Raw genomic sequence first — 19,175 nt, forward strand, 5'->3', positions numbered from 1 at the left:
TTTCAACCGTAAAACCCCCGCTCAATCTTTTTATTTATTTTTTCTTTCTTATTAATAATAAGTTGGAAAATATAAAAAAAAAATTATGAAAGAAAAAATTATTAATATATTTAATGATAAAAAATAAAAAAATAGTAAACGGTATTAATTATTAAATAAGCAAATACTATAATAATATTGTGGAGTTATCACAAATTATGAACATGTTATCACTATATATGATAACTAACGTCAAATTTGTGATAACTCGTTACAGGGGGTGATAACCTTTGTACAAGTAGTGATAATCTTAGTGTATTTTGTGGTAACTTATCAAGTTATCATAAATTATACCTAAGTTATCATTAGGTATCATAATCATAGTATATTTTGTGATAACTAGATAAGTTATGAGAAAATATACTGAGATTATCACTCGTTATACTTAGGTTATCACAACCAATGATAAGTTATCCCTAAAAGTAATAAACACACTATAATTAGTGATAACTTAAGTTTATTTTATTGTAACTAACAAGTTATCCCAAATTACTTCTTAATTATAATTAGATATCGTAACCCCAATAATTTTTTTGATAATCAAGCAAGTTATCACAAAATATATTGAAGTTATCATTTTCAATGTAACTTATCACTTAGTGTAATAACATCAATTTAATTAGTAATAACTTCAATATATTCTGTAAAAACTTCACTAGTTATTACAAAATATATTGAAGTTATCATCTTCGGTGATAACTTACCACTAAGTGTGATAACCTCAGTTTAATTAATATTAACTTCAATGTATTATGTGATAACTTCACTATTTATCACAAAATATATGGAGATTATGACATATAATGATAACTAAGTAGTAATTTGTGATAATTTAGCAATTTATCACAAAATATATCTAAGTTATTGCTAATTACACTAAGGTTATCACTTTGAGTGATAACCTATCATTAGGTGTAATAATCTCAGTGTAATTAGTAATAACTTAAGTATATTTTATGATAACTAACAACTTATCACAAATTGCCTCTCAGCTATCATTAAGTGTCATAATCCCAACAAATTTTGTGATAACTGGGCAAGTTATCACAAAATATATTGAAATTATCACCGGTTAAACATAAGTTATCATTCTCAGAGATAATTTATCACTGAATGTGATATCCTCGATTTAATTAGTGATAACTCTAATATATTTTGTGATAATTTCTCTAGTTATCACAAAGTTTATTTGGACACCACATTGAATGATAGCTAAAGGATAATTTGTGATAATTAATAAGTTATCATAAAATGTACCAAGATTATCACTAATGACCCTAAGGCTATCACTTTTAGTGATAAGTTCTCACTGCATGTGATAACCTATTTACAATTCGTGATAATTTCAATATTTTTTATGATAACTTATTTACTCATCATAAATTACCCCTCATGTATCATTAGATGTCATAATCTCAATATATTTTGTGACAACTAGTCAAGTTATCACAAAATTAACTGAAGGTAGCACTAATTGAGCCGAGATTATCACAATAAATGATAAGTTATAGCTAAAAGTAACAATCTATTTTTAATTAATGATAACCTTAGTATATTTGGTGATAACTTGCCTAATTATCACGAAATATATTGATATTATCACAACTTATGATAACTAAATGATAATTTGTAATAATTTAACAAGTTATCACTAAATATATTAAGATCATCACTAGTAATAATTAGTCATCATAAAATATATGGAGATTATCACAAATTCTGATAACTATGTTCAATTAATTATAACTTGTTCAATATTGGAGTTGTCACAAAATATATTAAATTTATCACAATTTATTATAATTAATGGGTAATCAATGATAACTTGAAAAGCTATTGGTAATAATAAATTATTCTATAAATTTAATAAATCATGTTTTATAATTGTTAAAATACTTTTAATGAATATATTAGATTATTTTAATTAAAAATAAAATAATATTATCTAATTATTTTTACTTAATTAGTCACAGGTCGCGTTATGAGAATTCGCCACGTAAGCTTCTTAGTCGATCTCCCAACATATGCTTAATCCGCTCTTTGAATTCCTCTATATTTAATTTAATTACCAATATCCTATTTTTTATTATTAAAGATATATCATTTTCCCTATTTAACTCCCTCACGAATGGCAGAATTCAAGCCTATCTCTTGTTGCAACGTGGTTTATAAATGTATCACAAAGATATTAACTAACGAGTTGAAGGGTATTCTGTCAAATTTCATCTCTCCTATCCAAAGTGCTTTTGTGGATGGTAGGAGGATTGGTCATAACATCTTCCTTGCTCATGAACTGGTCAAGGGCTATTCGCGGGATAGTATCTCTTCCAGGTGCGCTATAAAAGCTGATATAATGAAAGCTTTTGATTCGGTGAGTTAGAAGTTTATTAGGAATATTTTAAAGAGTAATTAAAGTTCCTGAAGAGTTTGGTGATTGGGTGTTGAATGTGTCACGGGGGCTAAATTATCTATGGTAGTTAATGGAAGTATGCAGGGATATATCGAAGGTTCGAAGGGTCTCATACAAGGGGATCATCTTTCCCCTTATCTTTTTGTAATGGCTATTGAGGTCCTCTCGAAAATGCTTGATTCTGCAGCTCAAGAAGGAAAGATTGCAGATCATCCCCTTTGCAGTAAGATACATCTTACTCATCTTGGTTTTGCATATGACCTTGTAATTTTCTTGAAGGGAGATGTAGACTCTTTGAAAGTTGTTATGAATATCTTTGACTCCTTTTATGAGATTTCTAGCCTGAAGCTTAACCCAAGCAAATCAGAATTATTTTGTGCCGGCATGGATGAAGTTAAGGTGCAGGAAATATCGTCCATTAATGGCTTCAAAAGAGGGACTTTTCCAGTTAAATACTTGGGAGTTCCTTTGATATCAGGCAGACTGAGTGATAAAGATTGCAGACCATTTATGGAGAAGATCGCTAGTAGAATCGAGAGCTGGGCTACACAAAAGCTCTCTTATGCTGGTACGCTCTTTGGTTAATTTTTGGTGTAATACTTTTGTTTTGCCAAAGGTGTTGAGAGCAGTAGAGCAAAAGTGTAAATGTTTTCTTTGGAAGGAAAAAAAAAAAAAACTGTAATGCGAGAGGAGCTAAAGTTGCAAGGGAAGTAGTTTGTCTTCCAAAGAAAGAAGGGGGATTAGGAGTTAAGGATTTGGAAACCTGGAATTATGCTAGTAATTTAAGACTCATATGGCTCCTATTCCAAAAAGCTGGATCATCATGGATTGCTTGGGTTAGGGCTTACTTAATAAAAGGCAAGAGCTTTTGGGATCTTCAAATGCTGAAATACTGTTCTTACCCTTGGAGGAAGATTCTATAATTGAGGAAGAAAGCCTACCCCTTAATTCAGCATATTATTAGGCATGGCAAGAGCAAATATTTTTGGTTTGACAACTGGAATTATTCCAGTCCTCTCTTGAGTTCTACTGAGGGTGCTAGATATGGTATTGTTAAGTTCTGAATTGTTGCTGCTGCACTTACAAATTTTAGGGGGCTGAATAGACAGTGCAGGGACCAAAGAAAGCAAAAAATAAGAGATTTACTGCTGTGCACCAATCTTACCGATGGTGCAGATGAAGTGAAGTGGGTTGTGATTGTGAATAGGAAGGGTGTGTATACTATATCAAGCACTCGGGAAGCTTCAAGGAAGATGAACTCAAATATTGGGGTGGTACAAGCTAGTTTGGTTCCATCCATGTAGTCCTAGACATTGTTTTATTAGTTGGTTAGCAATTCAAAATAAGCTTTCCACTCTTGAGAAAGTTGCCACATGGGGGTATTGGTGTTGATACAACTTATTGTATTTTCTGTCATGAAGAAACTGAGACAAGAGACCATATATTCCTTTCTTACTCATTCACTAAGGATGTTTAGAGGAAGGTGTTGCATATGACAGGTCATGGCAGAGATGTAGGTAGCTGTAATCAAGAGTTTTCTCGGGCAATCAATACTTTTAAATTAAGGAAAATCTATTCGGGTTACTACTTTGAAAATTGCCTGGCATGCCTATTTCTACTTTGCTTGGAGATCTCTGAACCAGGTTCTACATGAAGGAACCCCATGAAGGCATATGGCAAGCTATAAAGACTGGGGTCGGCTCTTGGGGATTAAAATCTTCAAGCAAGAGTTAAAGACTCCACTCCAGAGGCAGCTCATTGTCAATTATGGTATTGAATTTTGACTCTTATTAGTTTATCTGGTTTTCATTCGAGGCATGTCTACCTATCGCTTTGAGCATGTGTACTCAATTTTTTGGCCTTGGACTTGTATTTTCGATCATTAATGAAGAGAGCACAACCGAATTTGATCGGAAAAAAAAAAAAGTAAATCTTGGGCTATAGACCCATTCTTTAGTTGAAGCAAATGGGCCTAGCCCAATCTAGATAGATATTCTTCTGTCAGATTTTGTACACGGGCAAAAATAGACAGGCTTTGCGCTTCAATTTTTGCAGAGCCACGAGGACTGTCAAGTCGGGGCTCGAACTAGCGTGGAATCTGGGCTTCCGCGGGCTCATGCTCGAGGCGGACTTTGAGGTAATAGCTCATAACTCGATCGATGCATTGACGGACATGGGCAGGACTACCACTTGCCGAGAGGGTAATGCTTGTACAGATTGGCCGGTGTCCCATGTTAAATTCACGTCCCCTAGAAAAAAGGAAACAGCTTAATTATAATCGAACATGCAAGTGAACATGAAAAGTTCAACGATAAATCTCTATTTTTTTACTAGGCCCATCATCCTCTTTGATAATAGTTCAATAACGACGGAAGTACCATATCCCCAAGCAATAAAAAAATATGCAAGCCCCTTTGAATCATCGCTTAGAAAATTGATAGACGTTGTGCTTCTTGATCGTATGCATTTTTCTTTTTTAAGCTCAATTTGCACATGTTATAATAATTCTTCAGTTGAAATCAAATTAGTGCAGCTAATCTTGTTCTGAGCCCCATGCATCATGTTAACGTCGACAATGAAGATAAGAAGGCCAAATATATATATATATATATATATATATATATATGTTTGTGTGTGCATAATAATGATTAAAAAAAGAGGAATTATAAGTTGTGTTGATGATTCCTAACAGAAATTGATAGCTCTCTTATTTTTAGGAAAAGTACAAAAACTCACATTGTGATTTGAGTTTGAGACAAATTGTATCATGTGATTTTTTTAGGGACAAATAATATCTCATGATTCACTTCGTGAGACATAATGGACCTCATCGTTAATTTTTCGTCACTTTTGGTCTTCAAATTTTTCTTTTTGCCATTATTATTCTCAAAGTTTCAACTTTTTTTCAATTTGATCATAAACTTCGAGAAAAAAAAGGGAAAGGGACCGGTGTCGTCGGTCGGCGACCCCAACCCCACCTCCGAGGTCGCATGCATCGAAAAAGGATGCCGACGACCGTGGAGGTGGGGTCGGGGATTAGGGTCACTAATCGGCGACCTCGACGCCACCCTTGAGGTTTCCAATGTCCTTCGTGAGTGTCGGCCACCTCGGTGGTGGAGTCGAGGTCGCCGATATGCAGCCCAAGCCCCTTTTCTTTTTCTTTTTTTCAAATTGTAAAAAAGTTAAAAATTTGAGGGTAATAATAAAAAAGGAAAGTTTGAGAATCAAAAGTGATGAAAAATTAAATGATGAGATTCATTATATTTTCCGAAATGAATTACATGGTGTTATCACATGGTGCAATTTATTCTAATCTCAAATCATAATGGAGTTTTCATATTTTTTCCCTTTTTAATATTATCATAATCATTGCACGGGATTCCACAATTTTCCCAGAAAATGTGGGGAAGAACAAGACAGGAAGTCCCGATAAGTGTAGTCAGTGCTGACGTGTGATCATGTGACGGGATCAAATTGGCACATCATTCTCCAATCCATGGAGATTATTACACGTGTCATGGAGATTATCCGGTTCACCGTTAAACTAATTGTTGGCTGACGCACATAGAAAATCGCTAGGTTATCGATTGTAAGAAAGAGAAGAACGTAAGAAGGAAGAACTGACCTAGGTGAGTTAAAATAATAGGACACTTTTACTTACGCGACAAGTCAACGAACGATAGGATCAAATCAGAATTTACGTGGTGAAATGAGTTAAAGATACTTACCCATCACACGTAGTTTGGGAGATGGAGACAATTTGCAAGCCCACACACATAATGAAATGATTAATTAAGTTAATGCATATTACATCGAAATACGTATTATTATTTTGGTAACAACAGATATTTCTGGATTAAATTATTAAATCTAAACCTCTTAATTACAAGTTAAAGTTGATCTCATTGTATCAAATTTCATTTTCTCATATATCGAATTAAATTTAGCAAACGATCTGTCCCACAAAATTAATTAACCAGTCCATAAGATGCCAATTGCCAAATCATCTGTCGGCTTTCGTGCGGAAATTTCTACACATCCCTCGCGCAGCCCTATGTATGAGTACGGGCTCGATGTTGACCTGAGTTGTTTCTTTTCCTTGATAGCATCTCTCTCCTAGTCCTTTCCAATTTTATGGCCCATCATTTTCTCCATGGATTTCTCAAATCTCATCCCTATCTCCATGGAAAGAAGGCAAAATAATAATGCGATTTCATGCTGATGTTGAGATGACATACTACGTCCACGAAGAGGATCTTATGTTATGCTTATCTTACTGCTATGAAGTTCCAAAACAAATAATGGCATTTGCACATCTCAATCACCGGTCTCGCATTATTGACCTAAAATTCGGATCGGATATCATTACTGGGACTTCCTATGCCTTTTATTTCCTCTTCCCATATCCTTATTAATTTTCTTTTTTTTTTCTCCCAAAAAATAGAAACTGAATACAAAATCTCATGATTTTCGATGAGAGTGATAGTATTAAATCCTCTTTTTCTAATACTCAGATCTTTAATTGACCATTACGTGATCTATCCTAGATTCTCTCACCTGGTAGCTCTTTTTTTTTTTTTATTAGACTAGATTAGAGTACGAATATTCTTCATCAATTGGCTGATACTAATCCCGCTGAAGTGTTAGTTCCTCTAAGTACCGAGTATTGGCAACCGTTTCTAGCTCAAAAGGGCAGGTGGTTAACAAGAGGTGCCTCAAACAAATCCTTCAGTAACTTCTGGTGATAAGGCGGTACCGTGATACCAACGACAGCACCGCAATCCGGATGAAGTGTTGGTTTGGCTCTGCCCACGAGTTATTTCTACTGGATCAAACCCTTTACCTACAAATAAATTCGGTCCATTTATAGCTCAATTTTCGTTGATTCTTTTAAAGTTTCCATGGCCAAGAGAAGAACTCATCAATAAACTCGATCATGGGGTAGTTGGACACACAAAAGCAAGCCTCTGCTACTGCTAAGGGATGGAAGCAAGTGGACAGAAACAAGTCACGTGAGAACTGAGACGTCTGCTTTGCTTACGTGGCCAGCAAGATTAGATAGGGATCATATGGACAAAGACATATGTGGACATGTTCAATGATCGATCGATATAGGCTGTGGACTCTTCTTTATAAGGGACCATGTGGTTCTTTCACATGCGCAGTGATGTCCGTACCGGTTGGTATAGTGGTGGAGTTTCCATATTATTTGATTGAGTCCCAATTTGTACCTCGAACCCTAATTCCCTAATTGATCTTCATGTTCTAGGAGATCAGGGTGCCTCGATTCCCCCTCAATGCTTAAATCAGACTCTGCTAAGGAGGGCATAATATTTCCTGGAATTAAATAACTTATCTTTAATGATTTATATAGAAGAGGGTGTGAGGTGATAGAATCCCGAGATATTTAGGATATTTGATATATTCCGGAGATATCCGGTGTGATCTTTCTCAAGATATATTAAGAAAGTATATATTATAAGAAATAGATATTATCTCTCACTTGGGTCAGGTGCACGAGCCTTATTTAATTAGAGTGGACGCATGCATTTCTGGACCTGCTTAGTGGACTACCAGCCACCAGGGCGGATTCCATCATTATTGTACCAGTCCATCATTTGCGACAAAGTCGTTTCTACAAGGAGAGTCGGATTCAGGATTGTCCACTTCTTCTTGATCATTTTCTTTTCCATCTCTCTGCCCAACAGCTTGCCCGGTTCAACATGTATGGAGTTCCCTCATTTTTGGAGCTCATAATTATGAACAAGATGCATCACAGTCAATCGATCCCACGGGAACAGTACATTCTTCTCCGCGCTCTATCGACTATTGCCGAGAAAAGTTCATTTGATATACCGTTTAACTTATACACGATAGACACGACAAATAGGAGACGACTCTGGTATAATTATGATCATTTGATATGTTTTTATCGGACAAAAAATTGAAATTAAAATGATTGCAGTTGTGCTTTACTTAGGTACATTTGTAACCTTATAATACTCAATTAATTAGACTCACTATATTCCTTCCATTCTCCCTATTAGATTAATTTTTCTTTCAACTAGCTAGACGAATATTTAATTTTAAGATATTCCGAATCCTTGAAATGGAAAGTTAGGAGTGAAAAAAATAATAATTAAGGAGTCCTTAGTAGTTCTGATGATATAAGTGATGGTAAGACCTTAATAAGATAAACAATGCATATATGCACACATAGGGACAACCATAATGTGCACTTTGACCTAAATCGAACACATGATTCGTTCATCTAATCTTAGTGTTCACATGTTGTGGATAGGATTGATCGTAAAAATCAAATCGTCTAATCTCATCCATATGCTGTCTTTGTAATTGACAATTCTAAAAGCCAATTCATCAAAATTTATGTCATTCTAATAGATTTATTTCATTTTATTTATTTTTCTTTTAATTATAAGTTAATTCAATGGACCTTATACATAAAAAAAAATCAAATAGAGCCGTATAAGTAGCGTCTCTTGCAAAATTAAATATGGAACCTCTCACCTATTTATTTAAGAACGAGCGTCAATGCGCTACATTCTTTTTTCCTAATATATACTAAATTTAAACATCAAGTACTCTTAATATAATCGCGAAAAAAACTACTCTTTCTTTAATTAAGGTGTTCATTTATAGAGTTCTCCATTCTTTATTTCTCCTTTTTGGCGAACCAACGGGGTCGAGGACCATTACATTATTTATTATTTGAACTAGAAGTAATTTTATTTTTTAATTTCCAAAAATTAAAAATATTGAAAATTAAATAAGGAATGCGAGGCAATTGAATGCCCCAAAAATTTATAATTAGAAAATGTGCAAAAATTCAATATGTGACGAGATGGAATACACCGTTGTTTACCAATTGTTTTTAGTTAATTGACGTAATTTTGCTAAATCTTGAAAATTTGCAAATTCAAAATCTGGCTACATTCATTGTACCTTCCACGATGATATGGCGATAACACCTTATTTTCTCCGAAAAGACGTCCACATTCACAGCACATATCTAAGCTGGTGATACAAGCCAATTCCAATGGACTTAACAAAATTCTTCTGTGCTTCCCATGAACAAGTATTCATTTCTTTCTACAAAGATGTGATGTTCTATGTAATAAAAATTTAATTTAACGCATGAGTTATATGTGGAAACACACGCACACACATAATATAAAATTATCTCTTATTTGATCCAATCCAAACTTGCGGGGCCTCCGCTTCGAAATTTTATCTAAATTAATTAAGGCGAATAAATATAACGATAATATAATCCGTACATGCTGGACCTACCCATACGCATTTCAAATAGTTAAAGCTAACACATACAAAGCACGTGCCTCAATAGAGCAAGATTGGGGCCCCTGTCGTCCCCACGAGAGCAATATATAAAGATTCCCACCAGAATTATATCTAATTCATGATGTAATCTTTATATATATAAACAAAGTTCGAGTCGAATTGTCACGTCGTCACATCATCAAAAATAAGAAACGGAACTTTCTCGCTTTGCCACATCATTATTTATATATTAAGAAAATTTTTATATTCTTTATCATTAATTATACAATAGAATAAATAGATTGTATACACATAACCTAACAAAATATATTCAAAGTAACAAAATATTCAGTAATAAGGGCATATAGAAATGAATATAACCCAATAAGGACATTATAATTTGAATGTAATTTACCATATACTATATCCATGGTGATTTCCACAAAATCTTTATATATCACCTTAAGTTAAGATATGATATAATATATTTATGTGTATACATATGTGTGCGTATATAGGCGAAGCAAAACAAAGCCAGATTCGAGTTCTCATGTTGCCACATCATCAAAAATAAAAAATAAAACTCTCTCGCTTTGCCAAGTCATAACTTATATATTGAGGAAATTTGAGTATTCATTTATCATTAATTATGCAGTAGAATGAATAGATTATGTACACATAGTCCCAACAAAATATAGCTAAGGTAACAAAATATGTAGTAATAAGGACATGTAGAATTGAATATAGCCCAATAAGGACATTAGTTATGTTTAGTTTTATAGTTAAATAGAGTTGAGTTTTAATTTTAATTAGATTGTAATGATTGTGTTGAATTATAAGAAAAAGTGTGAAAAAGTAATGAATAGTTGAGAGAAAGTAATGATTGTATTGTTGACTTCTTGTTTCATAATTAATGGATTCACGAGCTTCTAGTTCATTAGTTTTATTTATTTATTCTTAGCTTGGAACATAATAATAATTAATGAGAAATAAATGAGTCCAAGAAGTCATGTTTAAATTAGTTTCATTTAATTGACATTATTGATATTTTTAGGAAAATAGAATCGAAGGAAATGAATAGTATTTCACTAATAATTTTTTTTCGGTTGTATTTTCACTAATTAATTAATTCTCCATAATCTGCAGTAAAAATCATTCCACGACAGATCATATATTTTGCTATCAAGATTTCATCCATCCAGCCTTGGGTTTTTTTTGATAATTCAAATTAACACTACCTAATTAATTTTCTTAATTCAGTAACCCTGTAATTAGATTGTACTTGCCACAATATTGAATATTCACTGTGCCGTTCCCCTCCAAATTTATCGCTCTATCCCCTTTTTATATACAACTCCGGGCATCTCTTCTTCCCCCACCTCAGCCCTTCTCTGTCTCTGTTCTTCATCCCCCCCCCCGCCCCCCCGCGCCCCCCCAAAAAAGAAGAAAAAGAAAGAGAAGGTCTCTCCTCTCTCTCCTGCTTTGCTCAATATGGCGGAGACAAGGAGCCACAGCTTTGCCTACCCGGGCAGCGCCAAGAAGAGGCAGGGCTCTGACGACATTGACGGCGACGACATGATCGTCTCGAAGAAATCTCTGCTGTCGGTGCCCGGGGCCGCTTGGGATGACCCCGCCGCCGCATTGGCCTCGGCAAGGCACGAGTTCGGGGAGCATGGTGGGGTGAACATGTCGATTGAGGCGTCCGCAACCTTCACGGTGATGGAGCCGGAGACCATGCGCCGGATGTTCGCCGGGGAGCTTGGCCCCGACCGTGACTTCTTCATCTACAGCCGCCACTTCAACCCCACCGTTCTCAGCCTCGGCCGCCAGATGGCCGCCCTAGAGGGCACCGAGGCCGCCTACTGCACCGCCAGCGGTACATAATTCATCCACAAATTTACAATCTTCCTATACTCATTTGATATTCAATAAAAGATGAGGACCAAATTGTAATATTTGGCAAATTCTGGGGAGGAAAAAGGGGAACATGAGCTAAATTTTGGCTGGGGACAGGTATGTCTGCGATATCATCGGTGCTGATGCAGATATGCAGCAGCGGGGGACACGTGGTGGCATCACGGACCCTGTACGGCGGGACCCACGCCCTGCTGACGCACTTCCTGCCCAGGGCATGCAACATAACGACGTCGTTTGTGGACATAAGAGACCACGCCGCTGTCAGGGACGCCATCGTCGCGGGGAAGACCAAGGTGCTCTACTTCGAGTCCATGTCCAACCCGACGTTGACGGTCGCCGACGTGCCGGAGCTCTCGAGGATAGCCCACGATAAGGGCGCGATGGTCGTAGTTGACAATACCTTCGCCCCCATGGTCCTGTCCCCAGCTCGGCTCGGGGCCGACGTGGTCGTCCACAGCATCTCCAAGTTCATCAGTGGCGGGGCCGACATCATAGCAGGTACTATATGTACACTATCACACTGCATAAGCAAACATGTATCGAATAATAGCATGAGATACAGGTGATAATAATTATTTTCTAGTAAGATCTTTAATTAAGATTGGGTCTCCTAAAATGAGCGCCACATGCATATAGTAAATTAGGCCGAGAGTGGTCCACGCATTTCCAATGACATGCATTTATGTTTAGTTGTTATTCATGCACTCTCACAGGATACAACGTGTGTCATTCTCGATGCATGTTAGCCGGCTATTGCAGGAGATGACTGTCCAAATTTATCGACATCAATATTTCAGTCTTTGTAACTTGCTTTTTCTACCTAAGTATGATAGGGACTGCCATTATTCTAAGATGCTATAGATATAACTAGTAATGTCATTAAAAAAGCATATCTTAAATAAAGAAGATCAAGTGATGTTTGATGCTTAGTGGAATCTTTGCCCAGTACTAGCAATGTTGACTATAATAAAGCATCGTATGTCTTTATATCTTTTGGCTTCTAGCGAGAGGAATGGGCAATATTGGATTCTTGCTTTCCGATTGTACTCCACATCTTGATCAATTTTTGTCCTTACATTCCACGCTTTATCTTTGATATATAAAATAATATATCTTGTCCCCATATCGCTTGATTTTTCAGATTTTACTGAAATTACTGTGATTTCCGATCCAATTGCACCTGGTGTATGTTCGACTCAGGAATTTGCATATTATGATCTCTGTAAGCCTCAAATTCTGTGTTGATACTGACCGATCGATGGGTTTCGGTTATTGAATGGGTCGTATGGTCCACATCTATCAGCAAATTAGAGGGATGTCTATGTCTAGGGACTGGCCAAGTGAACGTTGCGTTCGTTAAAACTCGAAAGAGGATTTGTCATGTAGCTTCTTGGGTGCCTTACTCTTTCCTTTGTCTTGTCAAGCACATGCATATATGTGGGGGCAGCTAAATTTTGCCTGCTATATAGTCTCTGTCCCTCCATGAAAACATGACAGATTCTTACTCATCTCCGGATACTGGTCGTGAACGTGAATTTATAATCGTAAAGTAACTGTGAATGGTACGGCTGATAAAACTAAAGGAGTCTTTTTAGACCAAGTTAAAGCAAAACTAAGAGTCTTTTTATCTTTTTTCCTAGCATGGTTTGTTTGTTCAAGTACGCGCAAAGTCATAATTACGTATTTCCTTTGTTTACAATAAAATGAATTGGCAGGTGCAATCTGCGGGCCGGCAAAGCTGGTGAACTCGATGATGGACCTTCACCAGGGGGCTTTGATGCTCCTTGGTCCGACCATGAATCCAAAGGTAGCTTTTGAGCTCTCGGAGCGCATCCCCCACCTTGGCCTGAGGATGAAGGAGCACTGTGCCAGGGCCCTGGCATTCGCTACGCGGCTCAAGAAGATGGGGATCAGGGTCATCTATCCGGGCCTCGAGGACCACCCCCAGCACGACCTCCTCAAGTCCATGGCAAACAAGGACTATGGGTTTGGTGGGATCATGTGCGTAGACATGGAGACAGAAGATAGGGCCAACCGGCTGATGCACCTGTTGCAGAACTACGCTCAATTTGGGTTCATGGCAGTGAGCTTGGGATACTATGAGACACTGATGTCGTGCTCGGGGAGCAGCACGAGCAGCGAGATGAATGAGGAGGAGCAAGCCCTGGCGGGCATTTCTCCCGGGCTGGTGAGGATGTCGGTCGGGTACATTGGGACCCTGGAACAGAAGTGGGGCCAGCTTGAGAAGGCCCTCTCCAGGTTGCAGGAGCCTGGGCTATTTGGCAAGAACTAGAAGTGTCATGGGTGTTAAACCTAAGCTTGTTTGGTGGGAGCGGTGACGCGCATCCTGTAACAGCGTATTCGTGTAAAGATGGTCATCTTCAGTACAAGTTATGTTGGTTAATGGAAAATCTACAACTTTTGGTTCTAAAATCCTCTGAAGCAACTTGTTTCGATTAATTTGATTCCGGTTGTGAGAGTCAAAAGCAGATAATCCAATGTAAGAGCATCCAATATCGAAAATCAGTCAATATAATGAAATGGTAGTGATCACACATTCTCGCCTTCTCACACCAAAACCATATATCCACGCTAGTTACATTTTTGTTCTATCAGGACAGAAGAGAATTGGCACGCCACAAAAGAATTTCGAGCCGGGGCTATGCGTCATGTGCATAGCTCATCATTCTTCAATGAGATCTTATATGATAAGCATGTATCACTCATTGGACCCATGGCGTTCCTTAATTGCCGCTAGTGAAGGCTGCCATATCCCACTTCTTCTCACCTTTCTGTTCTCTCCATTCAACTGAACAACCTTAAGCCCTTTGCTCTTCTGTTCCTCCACAAAGTTGTTCACTTTCTTCTCGACATTTTTGGATGGGCCTTTCTTAAGCTTCTCCTCGACGCCCATGAACCTGACTTGCTTCCTAGAACCGTTCTTCCTTCTACTCATTATTATGCTAGAACCTGACATGCTAGACATTCCGTCCCGGCTCTCATCAGCCACAATTTTGATTGACCGCATGATGGAGGAACAATCTGCTAGGTAGACATCATTTGGACCCGGCTTCCTGATGCGCTGACAGAGTTTCCGGACAGTGTGCCGGGGGACAACAAAGAACTTCTCGCCCAGGGACAAGATCTCGTCGGGCCAGACCACGGAGTTCCATGGTCTCCTGAATACGTCGGGCCTGGTGACATAACACGACGGGTACTTATCCATGATCTTTTTTGCCGGGATCGCCATGAAATAGCATTCCACAGTTCCTCCTGCGTGTACAATTTTCAGGGCTGCCAATTTGTCTTCCTGCTTGGGCTGAGGTATTGGCCTAGGAGGGTCATGTTGAGTGGATCGTGCAGTCGTCTTACGGTTCCTAAGGATCTTGTCAAGCATGATCTATGGAAGGTAGGGAAATGAAAAGTACCCCAATGATCTTGGAAAGGGTAAGTTAATTTCTGTTTTAGTGGTCAATATAATGTCGATGGAATTAAGAGAGGACGTCCCTAATGGCCATTGGGCCGGATTTAGTAGAATAGGACACACGAATGCATGAAAGGTGGCGACAACGCCGGCCTGCTTTGTAGGGTCCGAGCAGGACACTTAAATTATACATTTTCCCTACTAATATTTAATTTAACCTATGATTATCATCCCAAAACATTAAACAATATGATTAAAACATCATATTCCTCCAAGCTAATTTGACTAGGAAAAAGCTGGACATTGCTTTCGTTGAGCTGTGACATCGTATGGTATTTCTATGTAAATGTTGATTCTGTCCCATTGCACTCGTAAAGAATTAAGTTCGATGGAAAAGATATCTCGAAAAACTTCAAGAATGACTGATATCTCAATTCCATACAGTATAGGGAAAAATTGCATGTGGTGTATATGCCACAAAATCTCCTTTTCTTCCGATCAAACCTAGACCTGCTCTGTAGGAGTTCAAATCTCATGGACATGAGAATATGGATGGAAGGGGAATTTTACGATGCAATCACTTTTAGGACCCGTTAAATAAGTTATTTACTTTTTTTCTCTTTTTCTAATCACTGGTAGGAATGCAACACTCCTGAAAATTGACTGCACCATAGAATTTCGGGGGACATTAACATTTGGATTAATCCTGGTTGCACTCGTGGTAGTCTGTTGTAAGATTTTAAGCATTGATCCCCTTGAGTATGCTGCGCTGACCATCCATGAAAATGGAATTGATGGCGAAGAATTTAAGTAGTTTTGCTTCAAATGGACCATTCATCCATGGTTAGTCGCTACTTCAAGCGTTGTCTTTGATGCATGGGAGAAGGACGAAGGAATAACTATAAAAGAGCACTGGTGCTCTATTTAACTGGACGTTGTGCCGGGATCGTAGGTTCAGGGAGGAGGAATTTGAATTCCGTTATCAGGTAGGACCTCGCTTGGAACCCAAAATTATGCCCTCATGGATCATCTCCATGGTTATGTCCACAATTCAGGGAGGACCTCCAATGCGTATTAGGTAAAGACCAAACTTGGAGTCCAAGATTGTGCCTCATGGTTCATCCTCCATCTCAATCTTCATGGGAGCTCTAGTGCTCTCTTTGACAGGACAAAAGAACGGCATCAATTCAGGGAGGAGGAACTCCGATCCAAATATTCAGTAAGGCCTGACCTGTAACCTGAAGTTATGCCTTATGGATCATCCCCCATAGTCATGTTCACGAAAGTGTGAAGAGTTTGACTTAAAGGAAGGCCAGGATTAATTCAGGGAGGATGAACTCCAATCCGGATATAATAAATAAGACCTTACCTGGAACCTAATGTCTCATGGGTCATTTTCCATGGCAATGTTCACAAGAGTGTGCTCTGTTTGACTGAACCCAAAATTATGCTGAACGGATCATCCTCCACCGCAATCTTCATGCACTAGGAATTGCCTGACACTTCAAATAAACTGTTCGAACCTTACTGTTATAGGCCTATGAATCTCCTCAAGCAATGTCATCAGCAACTCATTGCTGGAGCACCAGAAATGACTGTCATGATGGAGCGAAGGGCCACCTCAGATCGAGCCCTTGGCTAGTACAGCTTTGGAGTTCACCAGGTTCAAGTCTGCCATGGAGTCGCCTCAAACCTCCCGAAACTATAATTTCATATTTCTGTTCCACCAAACCGAACTATTGAAGTCCTATCGTAATTACAGCTGATAAGCTTCATCAGTTCCTCTCTACAATGTGAATTTTGGGCCAGTTCTGCTAGAGTTTCCTATCGCGGTCACCTTTAGAGCAGCCTGATGAGCCCATTGACGAGCCTGTGCTCCCTTGGCCCTGCCATATTGATCACCAAATTTGGGGCAACTTGCTATTTTCAGATATATAAACAGAACTGAATCTTTTGTCATATTGAATTCAGCACGACAGTGATCGAATAGATGCGATTCAGAGCGCATTTGGGATTTCCAGTTCAAGTTCTGCCCGAGATGGATGGATCCAGATAGAAAAATGAATTTACTTAACAGGAGATTCGGCTCATATATATTCTCAGTTTTGCAGGTGGACAACATTTATCACTCTCTCAGAAATTGAAGCATTTAGGAAAACTGAATTACAATAAACACATCCAATCGACCTGAACTTTGCTACAAAGAAAAATTATTCTCCTGCTGAATGGTTCCTCCGGATCTGCTAATTTTGCTTAACTTATAAGTACAGCCATGATATCTCTATATCAGCTGAAGTTTGGGCACACTTTTTGCATGATCAGCGCACTAGTCTTACGCAAATGCGAGAATATCTCAGCTAAAGCACACATTTCCTAGTCTATTTATCAGACATTATTGCGTTGATATTGCACTGAGCCAGAACATGGATCCATTAGACTAGTCCTCCCGCATTAGCGACTTCTTTGGGGCTAGATGGAAATTGTCGACTCAGAACATGTCCAATACAACATACAATAATTTCAGAATCATATAAAAATGTAAAAAATCGATCACAATACGTAACAATACCCAGAATCTGCGTTTATCTGGGGCAAAACCTCTTACAAACATAGGGCTAATGCTGCAATACCGAGCTCAATTACCTATCTCAACCCAAACCCACGCTCATGGGCCGAGTTGTGCGAAAATAAGTGTAAAACACTTGGGTCTTTGTCTGATTGGGTTTAAGACGACAGCACCAATAATGACGGTGCATTGCCTAAGCTATGCGACATCACTGACTCATCTCTATAGGTAATCCTCATCGTCATTTTAGCCTCTTTTTTTTTTTTTTTGTGTGGCATAGATATATAAATGAGTTGATATATCCATCACGCTTCTGTTATGTCACATATGTTGCTTTTTTAATTATTTAGAATCCATGTGGACAACGTGTATAGCTCTTAAGGGCGTGCATTCAAGTCCATGCGGCATGTGTAGATGAAGCGTCAAAGCCGCGAGGGTGGATGTCGAGAGATACTTGTCGCACAAGGAAAAATTCAAGAGAAAATCACAAGTTTATAAGAGATTGAGTACCACAACTATCAACTCGAGTTTTTAAGTTGAAAATGGGCCTAATCACTTATAGGTCCGATAGAAATTTTATACTTTTCAAAACTGAATAATTCAATTTTTTCTTTTGTTTAGAACGGAACGACTCTACAGGACGATTCGATTATCGGATTTTTTCTCACAGCCCTACGAAGCTGATTTGTCAAGGACTCGAGATGTTGCTTATAGAACTCCGAGGTTTGATTGGTTATAGAACTCCGAGGTATATGATGGAAGAGAATGGATGAAAGCTATATAACTTCCACATTACTGGTTCTTCCTATGAAGGTTATATTGTAGGAAGAGTAGATTACTAACATGAGTAACGGAAACTTAATTGGGCCCCAACTAATTCAATTGAGCCGGATTGGCTCATTAAGAAAATAAAGAAGTATTATCCTAGTAGATACAGAGGATAAGGAAATTAAGAGGCATGTGAAATTCTAGTTGCAATATAAATTATATTGCCAGGAAAAGCAATTTGGTCAACTTTAATGAGAAGTATTATCCTAATAGAGACAGAGAATAAGGAAATAAATAGTCATGTGAAATTCTAGCGGCAATATTAAGCAATTTCGTCAACTTTAATGAGAGTTATTCTCGGACTAATTTAACACATGCTTAAGATGGTTGAGAAGTACATTAACTATTTCGCCGAAGCTTCTTTAATTTCAACAACAAAATTGGAATTTCACATGTCTATCTCTGGAGAATAAAATACTGGATTAGGAATATGATCTATCGGATTATGTCATAATCATCCAGTGGCCTTTTATTATCATCCACCCGAAATTATGAAATTCTTGGTTGTTCTCATTCGTGGAGTCTTTTGTGGTCATCTCCTTCTCCTTATCCTTTCATGACCCAATGTATGGACAATCCAGTAATATGATCTGAAATCGATGATATAATTGAATAGACTTTTCCTTTGAAGACATTGTTACTTGAAATTAAGGAATACTGAGTTCAATTAAAGTTGACCAAATTGCTTTTCC

The 19,175-nt window shown here is 37.8% G+C and overlaps 2 protein-coding genes across 6 annotated transcripts; both read left to right on the forward strand.

Annotated features, from left to right (window-relative positions):
* Positions 1-2,182: 2,182 nt before the first annotated feature.
* LOC116193097 lies at positions 2,183-4,973 on the forward strand. 5 transcript variants are annotated; one of them, XM_031521969.1, is made up of 4 exons: positions 2,183-2,370; positions 2,517-3,017; positions 3,543-4,219; positions 4,505-4,973. In XM_031521969.1, the coding sequence occupies exons 1-3, from the start codon at positions 2,292-2,294 to the stop codon at positions 3,548-3,550; spliced, it is 588 nt and encodes a 195-aa protein (XP_031377829.1). In that variant the 5' UTR covers positions 2,183-2,291; the 3' UTR covers positions 3,551-4,219; positions 4,505-4,973. The 5 variants fall into 5 exon arrangements, 3 of the variants coding, with proteins under 3 accessions (XP_031377829.1, XP_031377756.1, XP_031377903.1); XM_031521896.1 differs by having other exon boundaries at positions 2,185-2,370; positions 4,106-4,219; XM_031522043.1 differs by having other exon boundaries at positions 2,185-2,370; positions 2,637-3,017; positions 4,106-4,219.
* A 6,184-nt stretch (positions 4,974-11,157) lies between these two features.
* LOC116192418 (methionine gamma-lyase-like) lies at positions 11,158-14,098 on the forward strand. Its single transcript, XM_031520967.1, has 3 exons — positions 11,158-11,624; positions 11,762-12,163; positions 13,381-14,098. Exons 1-3 carry the CDS (start codon positions 11,240-11,242, stop codon positions 13,956-13,958), a joined length of 1,365 nt encoding a protein of 454 aa, XP_031376827.1. The 5' UTR covers positions 11,158-11,239; the 3' UTR covers positions 13,959-14,098.
* Positions 14,099-19,175: the final 5,077 nt, after the last annotated feature.

The sequence above is a fragment of the Punica granatum genome, chromosome 1 (assembly GCF_007655135.1).
Source record: "Punica granatum isolate Tunisia-2019 chromosome 1, ASM765513v2, whole genome shotgun sequence".
In the NCBI taxonomy this organism is placed as follows: Eukaryota; Viridiplantae; Streptophyta; class Magnoliopsida; order Myrtales; family Lythraceae; genus Punica; species Punica granatum.

Coding starts and splice junctions, on each gene's coding strand:
- LOC116193097 (XM_031521896.1), top strand. CDS start 2,292: ATGGTAGGAGGATTGGTCATAACATCTTCCTTGCTCATGAACTGGTCA. Junction 2,371..2,516: donor CGGGATAGTATCTCTTCCAG/GTGCGCTATAAA, acceptor TATCTATGGTAG/TTAATGGAAGTATGCAGGGA.
- LOC116192418 (XM_031520967.1), top strand. CDS start 11,240: ATGGCGGAGACAAGGAGCCACAGCTTTGCCTACCCGGGCAGCGCCAAG. Junction 11,625..11,761: donor CGCCTACTGCACCGCCAGCG/GTACATAATTCA, acceptor GGCTGGGGACAG/GTATGTCTGCGATATCATCG. Junction 12,164..13,380: donor CGGGGCCGACATCATAGCAG/GTACTATATGTA, acceptor ATGAATTGGCAG/GTGCAATCTGCGGGCCGGCA.